Source organism: Sceloporus occidentalis, unplaced genomic scaffold (genome assembly GCF_023333645.1).
Source record: "Sceloporus occidentalis isolate IW3139 unplaced genomic scaffold, rSceOcc1.0.p SCAF_23, whole genome shotgun sequence".
Classification (NCBI taxonomy): domain Eukaryota; kingdom Metazoa; phylum Chordata; class Lepidosauria; order Squamata; family Phrynosomatidae; genus Sceloporus; species Sceloporus occidentalis.
The window spans coordinates 11,818,443-11,833,545 of record NW_028317003.1 but is presented as its reverse complement, the minus strand read 5'-3'; the positions used below and the strand labels follow the sequence as shown (position 1 = coordinate 11,833,545).

At 36.4% G+C, this 15,103-nt stretch overlaps 1 protein-coding gene across 1 annotated transcript in view; it reads left to right on the top strand.

Moving 5' to 3' along the window:
• LOC149300804 (cyclic AMP-responsive element-binding protein 5) overlaps positions 1 to 15,103 on the top strand; it is a 158,026-nt gene that overhangs the window by 20,473 nt on the left and 122,450 nt on the right. Inside the window, exon 4 of the mRNA XM_089484872.1 lies at positions 911 to 1,080. Coding sequence (XP_089340998.1) covers positions 911 to 1,080 — 170 coding nt within the window. The remainder of the gene's footprint in view (positions 1 to 910; positions 1,081 to 15,103) is intronic.

Genomic DNA, 15,103 nt, shown 5'->3' with positions numbered 1-15,103 from the left:
ACGCAAATGGAATGGCGCAAACAGGTTATGTATATGAATAGTAAACCAGTAACCAGTAAATGGTTTTGCATACTGAAATCATTTCAAAATATAAAATACATAGTCAACGTCAACTTTAGGGAGATTATGTCTGTGTTATGGCTGTTTTTTTAATTATTATGGAATAGTGATGGATGTATGTTTTGTAAAATTCCATATATAAGCAGTGTTAAGGAGTTCTATTTTAAGTACATTGAATGGGTAACTCAACACTTACCTTAGTTATATGGTTAGTGATATGGATTTTAAGGAACTGAAACAACAATAGGATTTTTTTATATAATTATTTATAAAGAATGTATATGTATATATAACAACATATATAACAAAATGTATATATATATATTTATATATATAGATATATATAGATATATATATAGGTGTGTGTTATGTATACATTATGTTTTCAGACTAATTGGGTTTTTTAGGGGCTGAGGGACATGTATGTATTTGTGACATTCAGTCCAGGGTTTTTCATACCCCCAATTTTTAAAGTGTCCAAATCACGACACCTTCAGTGATGGGCACGGCCAGAGGTGGGGCAGGACCAGTTACCTATGCGTTGAGGCTTACCTTGATAGCTTGAATCTCACTTGAAGTCTTAACTTATTTCAGATGTGTTTGCGGTATGGTGCCTTTTAACCACAACAGTAGGTTTAAGGTTAAAGCAATATTAAAATCGAATTTTAAATTAAGCAAAAAAACTGTAGCATTGAATAGTTTTATGTTGTGTTGACTGAAACGTAAAATATGTTTTCAATTTGACAATCAACTCTTGAATTATGCAACCCTTGAACATGATTTTACTAATTTTCATCTACTTTTTGTTCTGTTGAGCACACATTTAGCATTCTTTTTTTTTATTTTTTAGAATATCACAATTCATAATGCTGTTGGCGGAATGGCAGGGCCTGCTTCACACCAGCTCTCAAATACAAGAATGCCAAATCATGACACCAGCATTGTCATCCAACAAGCTATGCCATCTCCCCAGTCCAGCTCGGTCATAACACAAGCACCATCCACAAATCGACAAATTGGGTAGGATGACAAAACTTAATCTATTATGCTTTGTTCCATCGTTTCACCTGTGTTTAACTGTTCTTCACAACTAAATTATAGCATATAGCATATTTAGAAGCGTTTCTGGTAAGTGGTGTAATAGTGCTTGTACAAAAATGTTTTCAATATAACTGGTTTGTCTCCTGTGAGATTGAAGTTCTATTTTGTGATTCTTTGATGGTTGGTTGCTTGCTTCTTCTTATTTTTGACCAAGTGACATATATATATATATATATATATATATATATATATATACAGTATATAGTAAATTTTGTACAGTATATAGGTTCAAGCATAAATTGATAACAAATATGTATGATATACAGACAGTTTTAATGGTTGATTTGGGCAGTTGGCTAATTTGTATTGAGACAATATTTTTATTACAAGAAGTATGTATCAGTTACTAGTGGGTATTGAAAAGGATATTAGTTTATGTTTGTTTCTAAATTTAGATTTTGTGGTAAGCACATACAGTTAATTTTAATTGCGATCGGTTAGATTCTTACAAATATCCATACTTCCTAAGGGTTACTCAGAAGTAACTTGTAGGTCTCATTAAACACGTTTTCAGGATGTTCCTGATGGGTAGAGTTGGGCAATTACATTCATATTGAAAATACGCAGAAGGAAACTCTCATGGGACCATGTTTCCACATCTTGAATTTCCAATGATATATGTCACAAGTTCATGATGTATTGATGTGTCTGGGGAGACACCTGTTTCTGCCGAGTTTTGCATTTATGAGTGCTCTTGAAGGAGTTAGCATTGAAACATATGAAAAAGCATGCTGCAAATCCCACAAATTCATTTTTTAAGATCTACCTTTTTAGTATAGAGAAACAAATAGGGGCATTCAAAGAGTTCAGTTGACCAGGAACATGTTCAGAAAGTCTTACAGGGGGAAGCAGAGAATGTATGTGATATATTTCATCTTGAGAGTTGTATTGGGGACCTTCATTAAAAATGAACAAAAGTTAGAGAACAAATGGCTTATAACTTTACTGTGTGGATGATTTTATGTCTGACATTGTATATTCTGTTCTTGAAAATGGTGATGTTAACTTGTGCAGAGATAATTAAGAGGAAGCATAGGTTGAAAGAGTTGAACTTTGCAAATAGTCATTGAGGGTTAGGAAACAATGAGAAGGTTATACAGAAGTATGCTTACTACTGACAAATATGCATAGTGTAGCGGGTGTGCAAAAGTTCAGAAAGATTAGGAGAACTTCCATTCCCTGGAAATGACATGTGTAGATCTCACAGATTTTATCTAAATCTTGATTACATTAAAAATAATAATTAAAAATAATTACTGTGTTGGGCTGCTTGTCTGATCACATGACTCATGGTTACACAAGGTCAGTGGTTTCCAAATGTATTCTTGTTGCAACATCTTTGAGTACAATTAAGACAGAAGGATCCGTGGAATGACCTGTGAACTGAAGATAAATGGGTCTATAAACTGGAATGGCCAGTCAAGTTAACTCCTCTGGTTAATAGAGGGTACTGCGGTCCCCCCTTCTTTATGTAATTTGTAATATGTGATCCATGAATGCTTGTGGTCACTGCCGGCACTTCTATACTTTCGGCTTTGATAACCAGTGGTGCAAGCTTAGCCAAAGGTGGTTGTTGTGGCCTGTCACAGATAGAAGGTTAAATATTGAAAAATGGGGAAGATCAAGCAAAGATATATGAATAACCAAATATGTTTCTACCTTTCACATTTGATTCCACACTGTTAGATATTTCTAAATATTGTAGAAAGGCAAGAGTATGATAATATACAGGCATACCCCGCTATAAGGACACAGTTACAGCGCAACCATTCCCCTTCACATACACTTGCTTCCCAAGAACAGACACATAGCAGAATGACGCCAGCACATCAGATATTTTGTATCTTTTGAGCGTTTTGTGTTGGAAATGACCTGACGATTGCAGTGCAGTACATGCAGTGATAAGTGAATAAAGGTAGTGCTTCACCTTAACTACATTTTCCTTTTAAAATATGAGCTCTGGACCTCACTGTGTACGTTAACATGGGAAATGCCTGTATGGATTTTTCATAATAATTAAATATACAGAATATAACAATGTGTTAGTTTGATGCATAGATTACTTTGCCGGCAGTGTGATGTTTATTCATAATAAAATTGCGCTATATATATTCTTTGCAAAAAAATACACAGGGGTTTAAAAAAAGGGGGAATCTTGGATACATATCAGTGTGTGTTTTTGTGATCTGTCTGTGTGATTTATAAATATATTTTTCCCTGCTCTGTCTGTTCTGTGAAAAACAGGATTATGAATTAAGGAGACTTATGAGTTTTCCTATTTGCCATAGGAGGATAAGCAAAAAAAAAATAAAAAAGTGAGCCTTTTGAAAACGTATGGCACTAACAGTTGTAACACGAGCATGAAAGGCGAGAGAATTTGGAATAGCTTTCTTTCATTTCCATTCCCTCCCAAAACACATTAAAACCAAAGCATTAGGGAACGGGTAGTATACTAATTTCAAATGTGGATTTCTTAGTGGTCTCCAGGGAATGCATCTTTTAACATACATTTCATATTAGGGATCGCACATTACACTTTCTACAGCGCCATATTGTAGTAATATTCTGATTTTATCACGGCCTCAAATATTTAAGTGTCAAGGCATGGCCAAGCCACCTGCAAATGTTTGAGATGGCTACCGTCCAACAAAAACAGCCAGCAGTAATGAAAGTCTTCTTTCAGGGCTGTGCGCAGAGTCCTACTCCAGCAGGAGACTGGGATCCACCTGTGCCCACGCAGAGCCTGACTCGTTGGGGAGTGGTGAAGTGTTTGCAGATGGACTTCTCTTGGGGATATTGTCCTCCTCCCTTTTAACTTAGCCGCTTTGTGCTGGTATCCACACACACACACACACACACACACACACACACACAACTTCTCAGCTTCCCTTCCTATTCATGCTCTGCCTTAGCAACTATTCATAGCATTAACAGATAAATACAGGGATCATGGAAAATATCAGATAATTTATAAAGGGGAATTAGCTGAGATCTACGAAACTTTACAGGGAAACATCAAAGCACTTAGAATGAATGTGCTGTGTGTGTCCGCTTAAAAATAGAACCTGAAAAGATCAAAACGTTAACTTTATTTATTGATGTGCTCGTCTAATGCAACATTATTCAGTGGAGCTTCATTACCTTCCCCTATAATGGAATAACTATAGATATAGTATATTTTTAAAACCTATTTTTTCAACTTTGTGCCTCATCATCAAGAGTGTTTGTTATTGTTTCTTATTTAATAAGAAATGATGCAGATTTTTTTATGAGGTTGGGATCTCACCTTAGAAAAAATTCATGAGCAGATGGAATTATTTGATATATCATGTTAGATAGATAATTCACTGGTTTCACAATTTACCCATAAGCAGATAAAGGTGATGTTCAATTTGAGGAAAACATTTACTGTATCATGTTAAGCAACTAGAAACTTTTATAAACCCTATTCAGTTTGTATGGCAACAACCTATTGGTGCTTGTGTTTCCTAGAAAATATGAATGGGCAAAATTTAATATAAATAACATCACCTTTAAGAATGTGGCGATATTTGAAAAACATGCAACGGGTTTATTCATTAACCAGCGTGTTTTGGTGCACGAGTTACGTAAACTATTCTCTATGAAGGGTCTGATTTTTTATCTTTATATTGCATTATTAATACAGTACTTTTTATCTGAGAGATACTTATAAACAGCTGTGGGTTTTTTTAAATAAAATTGCTGGCTTCTAAAAAATGTAGCCCTGTCATGCTTTTATTTTGTTTGTTTTTTTAACATGAGCAGATATTAGAAAATGTTCTCATTGTCCATAAATACAGCATGATCGCCATATTTTAACCTGAAACAGACAGACATTAAAAAAAGAAACACTCCGAATAGTAATTATTCAGAAATGAAACTGTCTAAAAGCACTTTTTTCACGAGAAGTATAAATCCTCTAATTATATTTTAAGCTGTGGCTGTCTAGTCAACAAGCTGGAGCTTCTTTCTGTCTGGAAAGCTTGTATTAGGAGATACATTCAGAACTAACCAATTCCTGACAAAACAAAGCAGATGTGACTTTTAATTGGTTTTAAAGAGAATATCATTAATTCTAAATTATTTGCTTAATTTGTTTTCTCATATTCTCTTATTATGTCTGTAAGAGTAAACACATTTTTAGTATAATAACTCGGATTCAAAGTCGAAAAAAGGGTTACCACCATAATAACCAACAAGAAAATGTCATTGGTTGCTATGGTGCTAAGATTGTTTCTCATGAGTCCATAGCTCAATGTAGTATTTTTGGGGGAACCTTTACATAAATTATGGTGATGGAAAACCCTTCCATTAATTAAGGGAGTAGTAGAAGTATTATTAAACACTCATCTACAGACACCAGACAAGCCAGAAGCTTTTTGTTCCCTCAGAAATCTCATGGTGCTGCCACAACCACAAGGGATTCTGGGTAGGCGCATGCACATAAGGTTAACAATTATGACATTTTGTCTCTATATCCACTTTATACATGGATCTCTTGAAGGTAATTGCCCGCTGTACAGGACAGCCTTTAGATTAGCCTTTTATTTGCATGCGCCTACCCAGAATCCCTTGTGGTTGTGGCAGCACCAATAGATTTCTGAGGGAAAAACAAGCCTTCTGATGTCTGTAGAGGAGTGTTTAATAATACTTCTACTAACGCCATGGGGGAAACTAATATACAGTAATGCTCATACTTAGGAACTTCCCAGATATACCCAGAGCTCTTTTGTCTTGTAGTCATGCGTGAATGAGAGGCTAGGTGTGCGTGGCTGGATAGCCGCTTACAAATGTTAGTAGGTAGGGAGTAGGAGAGGCATGGCTGAACAAAATGCCTCTGTCTAGAGAAATAGGAAACTGACCCAGAGACACAGGGAAGCAAGGCTTTACCCGAAGACTCCAGATCAAACCCTGAAACTTCACAGGTATGGTAATGGAGAGCGATTTCTGAGCATTTTCACATATACACAGACTATTTTCTGGAAGTGCTTCATTTGCTGAGTCTGTGGAAACGCCTGCATAGAGCTCAGAAATATCACAAGTATATCTTAAATTGCTTCACTTTACATGTAAAAACGAAGATCACTGGTCCTTTAAACAATTAGAAACTATTTGTATTTAACTATGTTAAGTTCTAACATTTTTAACATAAAAGGTTACCAGCCTTGAGTAGGTATACAAGAATCCTAATTATACCAAGAAAATACAGTTGAATAGCTAGGTTCTGGTCTGGAAGATCAGCCCAATAATAAATGAACTTCAGAAATAAGTATACAAGCGCAGAGGCTTTGCTTTAATCATCAATTATGTTAGGATCACATTTCAGCTCAGCAGAAGAATTTGTAATAGTAGTTTTATGATGCAAGGCTTTTTTCCTTCTGTTTTAAGACTATTCTGCAATTGGCAGCTGAATAGAAGTGAAACAACTGAAATTTTGATTTTTTTTTTATGGGTTCCTAGCTTTAAAGCACTGTATATTTTGTTATCCCACTAAACCATCACATTTCATTTTCTTTTAAACATTAAAAGCAGATACGGGGCATGGGTACAGGTCACAGTCAAGATGTAATTTTCACTTACTAAGTACATATAACCGTTACTCCTAAAGTGCATTGTGGAAACATTAATACCTTTGTCTGTGATTATTTCATTTAAAGCTGGATACAATTTTTTTTAACAACTTGATCATTTACACTTCTCAACTTCTATTGCTGTATGGATTTAATCTAGTAATAAAGAAGGGACCTCTGAGGTCAAAAAAGCTTATGTGAAATAAACAGCATCACCTTCAAATAGAGACTAGAGTAATCAGTAGTCCTAATGTATTTTACTTTTTTACCTCTGTGTTTATGTTGTTAAGCTCTCTATTTCCATTTTACTATATTCCAATGGATCTTGCTAGTTAGTCACCCCCTCCCCAACTCCCCCTGGGACTCTGACATGGAACATTGGAAGCTGTTGATACCAAACTCCATGAATAGAAGCTCATTGTTGGTTTTCTAGGTCCACCAAACCAGCTTTCAATCTTTTTTGGTGGATAAAACTCAATTCACCCCAAAGAGCTTGCAATCCTTTTGGTAGATAATGCACAATTTCTTAAATGGACTAAAGGGGTAGCTGTTTACCCTTGATCTTCACTAGGCTTCTGCCTTGTGGAAAAATTAGTTTCCTATATTAACATATCGATTAAAGATGACAGTTTCACCCTCTCCAGTAATAGAACTGAGGGGCTGAAAGGGTCAATACGAAGTGCTATCCACTGTCCAGTTCATAAATTTAGTGTATAAGTATCTGGGAAAAAACCTTGATATCCTCGAGGTGCCTTGTAGATTGCAATGAGGGACCTCTTTCAGAAGCCCGCATCCTGTACAAGGAAACAATGCAAATGTTATATGGCCATCAGTGCACGTCTGCGGCTTCCTCAGGAGAGATCATTAAAGCCCATTTTATCAATATGAATACCAAATGAATTCACACGATGGCCTTAATGTTTTGGATGCTAAGTACACGTCTAGACTGGTAATTTTCTGAATTTATAAACAGCAAATTAACAATTATTTAACATGTAAGTAGAACCTTTTCCTCTGACTTAACCCCCCCACACACACAAATATATGTATTGTGTTTTAAGAGGGGACATTAATAAAATCAAAGAGTATTCTCTGAAGAACATTGCTACTGATCTAAGGTATTTGATCATCACCTGGATAACGCATATATATAAATTGAGATTTCTTGAAAGCCACCTCACTGATTGAACTAAGCATTATCAGGGACAGCTCAGCTTTTATTGCAGAGAAATTTACCTTTGGTGGTGCTTTATAATGCGTAGGGAATTGGGGAGCTGAAACCACAACTTTCATGTTATACCACCTCACTTTAGTGGATAAACCCAATAATCGACTTTTTCTCCTCACATGCAAGGCCTTGTAACAACAAAATTTAATGAAAGTTAATGTTCGTTCAATACAAGTATGTATGTTGGTGAAGTCAGGGTTTTTGCATCATCTAAAATATGTTTACAGCTTGTTGTCTTGACTTGTGTGCATGGATCTATTCAGAAAAAAATTTGTTTAGTTTCCGGACACCGAATTTTCTTTCCTCCCCTTTCGGTTCGGATGAAGGGGGAGGGCTTTTCCCTAAATTCGTTATCAATCACACACTCCCTCTCACTCATTCACTCTCTTATACTCTCTAATGTTTCCTGTTAATGTCTCCCTATCTTCCTATCTACCTTCTCTGGCCTGGTGTAGTACTTCGGCGGGGTCATCCACTCCCCCATTTCTCCAATTGGGGGAAAGAGTGTGCGTGAAGACTCTGCCGCGGAACTTCTACACCAGGCCGGGATAGCACTGCGGAGAGCTTGGATAAGCAAACCACCGGAGAAGACAGAAGAAACGGAGAACAAGAAGTGGAGCAAAGGAGAAGCAAAGATACAAATAAGATAAGGATACATTGACAGAGAAATTGTGTGAGACAGTGTAAAAACTAAATGCTAATGAAAGTTTGTAGCTCACTTCTTCATTTTCTTTTGTTTCGATGGGGCCCCTCCTCATTTAGGACATTCGTACGAATTGACAAAATTGGTACATTTTGTTAAAATTTGTACGAATCCTAATGCACAGGTCTGTTATATACACAGGTGGTTATTTATGTCTTGTAAGTGAGACGTCTGATATAGTAGGAGACTGTGTAAGATATGTTCTGTTTGCTGTTGAGAATCTCCAGGCTTGATATGCTACACATATCAGCAAGCAGGGTCCTGATATGTTACAAGAATGGTAGAACACAGCGAACTCTAGTATCTATAACAAAGTAATCAATTATACTCCAGTCTGTGCCAGGGGCACACACTGTCCCGCACTAACAGTAGGTATCTGTATAATGATGCGGGTGGATGGGGGTGTTCGATGAAAACTGAAATGCTTTTGTTTCATGTTTAACTGTGATTGTGTGAAGATCCTTTTTGGTAGGACTGATAATATTTAGCAATAATTAAACAATGAACATACAAGTAACAGTTTGGTTAAAGGTAAATAAATTGGGAGGGAGAGGCATATTTTTGAAAGAAAACCAAAACTTTTGTTGTATCAGAGCCATTGTTTAATGCCAACTACTGAAGGTAATGCATGCAATATTTTGTTAAATAAGTTCATATTAAATAAAAATGAGTGTATTGCTGTCTAATTTTACTTATTACAATTGTACCATTTCTATTGTGTGCATAATACTTACAGTAATATTTTGTTCTCATGATCTCAATGCACTTTTAATTATTTGTTTTTTTACATTGCATTAACTCTGGTTTATGCACCATGTTCATTTTTCTGTCAGTGTTTTATTTACTCAGTATCCCTGCAAGCTTCTTTGGGTTATACACTCACTAGGCAATATTTATCAACAATGAAAAATAATAAAAATAGTGCATCGTTCAGATATTACTTACTATATAACCTTTATAAGGTTTGATAAAGTCTAATTATTGTTTTGATCTTTTATTTTTGAGAGTTAACATTTGTTAACTTTTTACACATTCGTTTTTCATTTCTATCTTTACATTAATTACATTTTGATCAGTTATTTAAATAAAATTTAATAAACTTAGTTTATAAATATTTAATTTCATCACAAAGGCTCTGTTGTAGTGATTTGCCTATGGCATACCTCCCACGTGTCCTGCGTAGCTGCCCTATCATCTCACTTTGGCAGGCAGTGGGGATCAATGGTGCCAGTAAGGGAGACCTTCTGATCTCACCTGATTGCCCCAGGAAGTTAACATAAATGGTGGTCCATGTTGTTGCAGCACAGACCTCAACTATAGCTTCCACGTGGCCACCTTGTGATGCCCTGCAGCCAAGTGCTGCAAAGTTGTTCCTCCTGTATGGTGAGCAGGTGGTCCCGACCATGCCACGACTTGGCATCTCTGGCCAAGCACCCTCCCGCACGATTTTGACACCTGAAATGTTGAAGGGAATGTTATGGTAGTAACTATAGTTCTAATAATGATTCTTAAAGAATAATTGTCAGAAGGTAAAGAAATTCTGGATTGTCACTTATACTTCAGAAGGGATTTCAACTGTGACGTATAAGAGCAGCAATTGGGAATCTCAGATATAATAAAATCAGAAAACAATACGGAGTCAGCTCCAGACTGTGTGACACTACTATTCTATCCAGAAGCTCCTGGAATTGGTCTAACTGGGAGGTGCCAGTTATATATCACATTGCATTTTAGTGCAATCAGTGTGAATCAGTCAAAATGAACCTAGATACAATATGAAGTGTTCTTTTTTTGGTGTCTCTTCAAATGGGATTGCAGATTTTTTTTGGACTTTGAGCTGGATCGTTGATTGAAAAATGGTTAGTCATTTGGCAAAATGACTGACATGTTCCAGTGTTCAGTATACAGTATCATCTTTTGCTTGCATAACGCAGTACTGTAGTTTTTTCCATCATAAATAAAATGCCACTAGGTTTCAATAATAGGGTCCGTGATGTAGGTTTTTATGGGTGGAAGGCAAGTGACCGCACTTATGTCATTCCTCATCTTGTTTTTCCACAGCAGCTGATCTGTGAAGACTTGTATGCATCATTATGCATTTCAAGTTAAGATTAATTTTACTCAGAATACAAGAAATGATTTATTTGTGGAGCGAATCTAGTGAGATGTAAATTGCAGTTCACATATACAAAGAGAAAAAGCACCATATAAATATTGTCTAATGTGGTGCGGGAAATAGTTCAGACTCATTGCTAGTACAGCAGGGGCTGTAACTGGTACCCAGAATTTTAAAGATGCCATGCAGACTGCACCCCCTATTTTCTGCTCTAGCTTGGGGTCTAGGAGAAAGCATGGAACACTTCAACGTGAAGAGATGATTCTTCTCCTATCTTCTCCACCAAGTATCTCAACTTTTCTCAAGGAGAGCTGTGAAAACAAAGAGGTGCAGTACAGTACCTGGCAGTTTTAGTAATTCTTTGCCCATAAAATGTATGTATTTACCTATTATATCTATATATCTAGAAATGTATAATTTTGATTCACTGGCCCCTCTCCGTATTTTGCTAATAGTGTGACTATAGAGAATGGACGCTCTTTCCAGGAACTGAATACTCTTTGATGCAATTGCCCCTATCAAAAGGTAGAAAGGAGAGACCTGTGAAAGTCAAACACTAATTTATCAAAATGATAGATTACAGTAAGATAAAAGTGAAACATGTGTGTGTGTGTATATTGTATTCATTTATCTCTGAATAATTGAATATACCATTAGAGTATCAGATGGGCTTAACGTATTTAAGTCTTTTTTTGTTTTGTGAGTATAACGATAGAGGTCTGAACCAGAGTTTCCTCCTATTTAAACAAATAAGCTTTGATGCCCCCATTTTAATTTCCTGGGCAAATGTCATATTGCTTACTTTTGATACAGGACAATTCAAAAGCAGATTTTATTGAAGTCAATGCAAGAATAATCCATACTGCCCACATGTCTTGATTTTGGCCCAGTTTGTCTGTCCCCCAATCCTGCACTGGTGTCCTTCTTTTCCTTGAGCTCCAAATTTACAGTGCGTAGGAGATATTTTATATAGAGAGTGGAGTCAATAAAAATCGAGTCAGTCAAGTTAGAAGTTTAACTCAACTGTCATGACTCAACTTAAGTTCCAAGCACTCTCAAAAGTACTTGCAAATTCTCACAAAAAAAAGTTGTAATTTATTGGATGATTCTTAGACAAGCCTGATTTCAGTTGTAAAAATGATACACATCTGGTTAGCAAGCAACTTTGGGCAGAAAATGTTTTCAAGCATTGCCTTACTGCTTACTAATTGTGAAGGTACTTATCATGTCCTTTTGTCTTCCTTTTAAAGGTGCTGTAACACATTTTTTCCCAAGATTCCTAGATTTTTATATTTTTACCTACTAATATGGAATGCATCTTAAATAAGCTTATTCCTTTTTTTTAAATAACATACCAATGACAGGACTTTGAATAAAGTTGAATAAACTTTTAAACAATTTTTAATCGACAGGGTGCATTAAAGAGAAAACAAAATGGCAGATAGCGTTCTTTTACGTCTCTTTACGTGATGCAGAACTTATATGAGCATATTTTAAGAGGCTCCCTATGTGCAACAGCTCCTTTAATTGTAATTAATTGGGCATGGGATAGAATTAATTAGTTAATTGTTAATTAGGAAGCAATCATTATTTTTGCATGATATGCCTATTTTTTTAAACATAAGTTTGAGAGTTGAACACTTGACTGTCAATTTGCACGCAATGGACTCCATTTGAGCTTGCTCTACTTCCCATTATAGCAGGTGTTGACTTAGGGCTCAGTTGAGTTCTGGTGAGTCATGGTAGGAAAACTAGTTTGTCCAACTGTTTAACACAAGTTAAATACTTGATTTTACTTCCAACTCAGACTCACCTGAACTTTAATAAAGAGACCCAACAGTCTTCTATATTTATTTAGTCGTATGTGTTGTAGTCTTCTATAGTAATAATAGCATGTGCCAGTGCTTGTTTTCTATGTCATTCTCCTGACATCAAAGAATATCCCAGAATGGCAGGACTTGGGTTCCAAATGTTGCTTGTCCCGTCAAATCCACTCACTTACACATACATACATACATGCACAAACCCTTGGACACATATGGACTTAAATGCACTCTTCTTCACACTTGTTCACATACTGTACATACTCCATCCATGACCATGTACACACACCCAAGTGAACAACACAGAGGGAATCCTGGTCCAGCAAGTACCCCTTCAAAGTATATATGCATTTCCTTGCAGAAAATGTAACCATGAGTGTAATAAAGGAATAAGGTTCATGTATTAGCATGGTATACACTCTCACACAAATTCAGTTCATAATCCCATTTGAGAACTCCTAATATAGAAACCTGAAGTATATCAATGAACACAGAAATCTATTTACACATAGCGGAGTATTAGTACTGGTCAAATCCAAAATGCCAACTGAGAAAATTTAATTCAAAAGACAAAAGTAAATTTGGATTAAATTCCCTTTAAATTCCCTGGGGTATGAACTCAAATTCTGCTTGTTTCATGTGGTTTATTTACATAAACCTTATGGCACAGCATAGGTTTTGTAATTCAGTCTTGAATGCACACATGTGGCTGGAGGGTTACGAAAAGAGAATGAACTTGCAATCAACCTGGGTTAGGTTCCACTGTTATGAAAGTATTTGTGATTTCTCGCATTTTATTCATGTAAGATACCCAGCATAGCGGTCTGCCTCCTCCATGCATCTCACTATAAAGATACATCAATTTCCTGTGTTATGTGTTTCAGGTACAGTGTGGCTAAACCGAAATCATCAATTTACGCAGCGCTTAATACAATACATATATTTAAGGGGTATGAAGAGAAGGTGGAGAGAGCCCGGCTCGCAAGCTTACAATCTTGAGGGAATGGGGTGACAAACATAAGGCACAGAGAAAGGGTGAGCGGTAGTGTGGTGGTTGTATCAGTGACAGGGAAGTTCTAGCAGCTAAGATGGTGCGGCTTCTCTGAAGAAGTTGGTTTTGAGATGTTTCTTGAATGTTTGGAGGGAGGGTGAAAGCTGAAGGTTCGGTGGAAGTAGATTCTAGAGATATGGGGCAGTTACATTTATTGCAAGTGTCTTACCCACTAGGTGTGAGACCTAGGTACTTTTGGCAGAAAGTCTATAGTAACTTACTTTTATTTACCCAGTTTCCAGGCATTATAAGTAAATCTGTTCTGTATGTTGTGATGAACCAGGATAAGCATTCCCTTCATTTCTTTTGACATAGAGTTAGCCCCATCCGGGAAATATGGCGCTCAGTGAGGGTCCCTTGTCTGTTCTTCTTAACTCAGAACAAAGTATGAGCACAAGTGGTACATTCTGGGTTCGATAAGGGGGTTTCCTAGCAAGAAGCCAATGCTTGTGGTTAACCCCCTCCAGCTCTTTGTTGACCCCCACCCCACACACTCTCCAAATAGTTTGTAGTAACCAACTGGGGATCACTTCTCTGTAGTGGTCTACAACATACTGAATTTAAAAAGCAAATGCAAGTTTGCAAAATAGAGTTCTATAGGTTTAAAAACCTTTAAAATGTATATATATGGTAAGATGATGGCGTTGTGGACATGTTCTTTTGTGCCAGACATAGACGGTCACTATTTAGAAAACCTGCCACAGGATTCCTAGTTTTGATTTTTATGCTTTCTTCCATCCAATGTCCAATGGTTTCTCACATGTTTGCTTTATTCTATGTAACTATATATATAATTAATTACATGTCACAAAATATTGCCAACAAATTGTTTCATAAACTCTACAATTCTACAACTTTTTTATGCAACCCTTATATTAAGAACAGTGTTTGCACAATCCTTCCCTTTCTCCAGTGTTTAGGAAACTGCACTCCATAACTTACGGACATCTCCAGCCACCTTCTCCCTGCTCTATCTCTGACAGTTCAGGGTCCAGCTACGACCAAGCCTTCAGATATTTAGTGTTTAGTGTTAAGCACTTTATGGACACAGCTAGCTTCTGTACTCTCAGAGACCAGTTTCTGTATAGAAGAGGAGGGAGAAGGAGCTCAGACTGAATTAAGTATCAGCTTTTAAAGGTTCGCTTAATTGTTTTTACTAGAGTTTTCAAAAAGTTTAAAGGTACCTTAAATTCAGTTTATTTATATGTAGCATATTCATACCTTAAATATAGATGTGTTTAATTAAAACAATACTTATATTGTTGTTAGCTATTATGCCCTTTACAATATTGTAACACTAAACAGAGAACGGTGGATGCGGTGTGCATAAACTGTACATTACGATGATCCATTTTGGGGAGATATTTGCCTGGTTTGGTCCTACATAATACATAGTTAATGTGGCGAGATCTCCACACTTTTCTTTAACG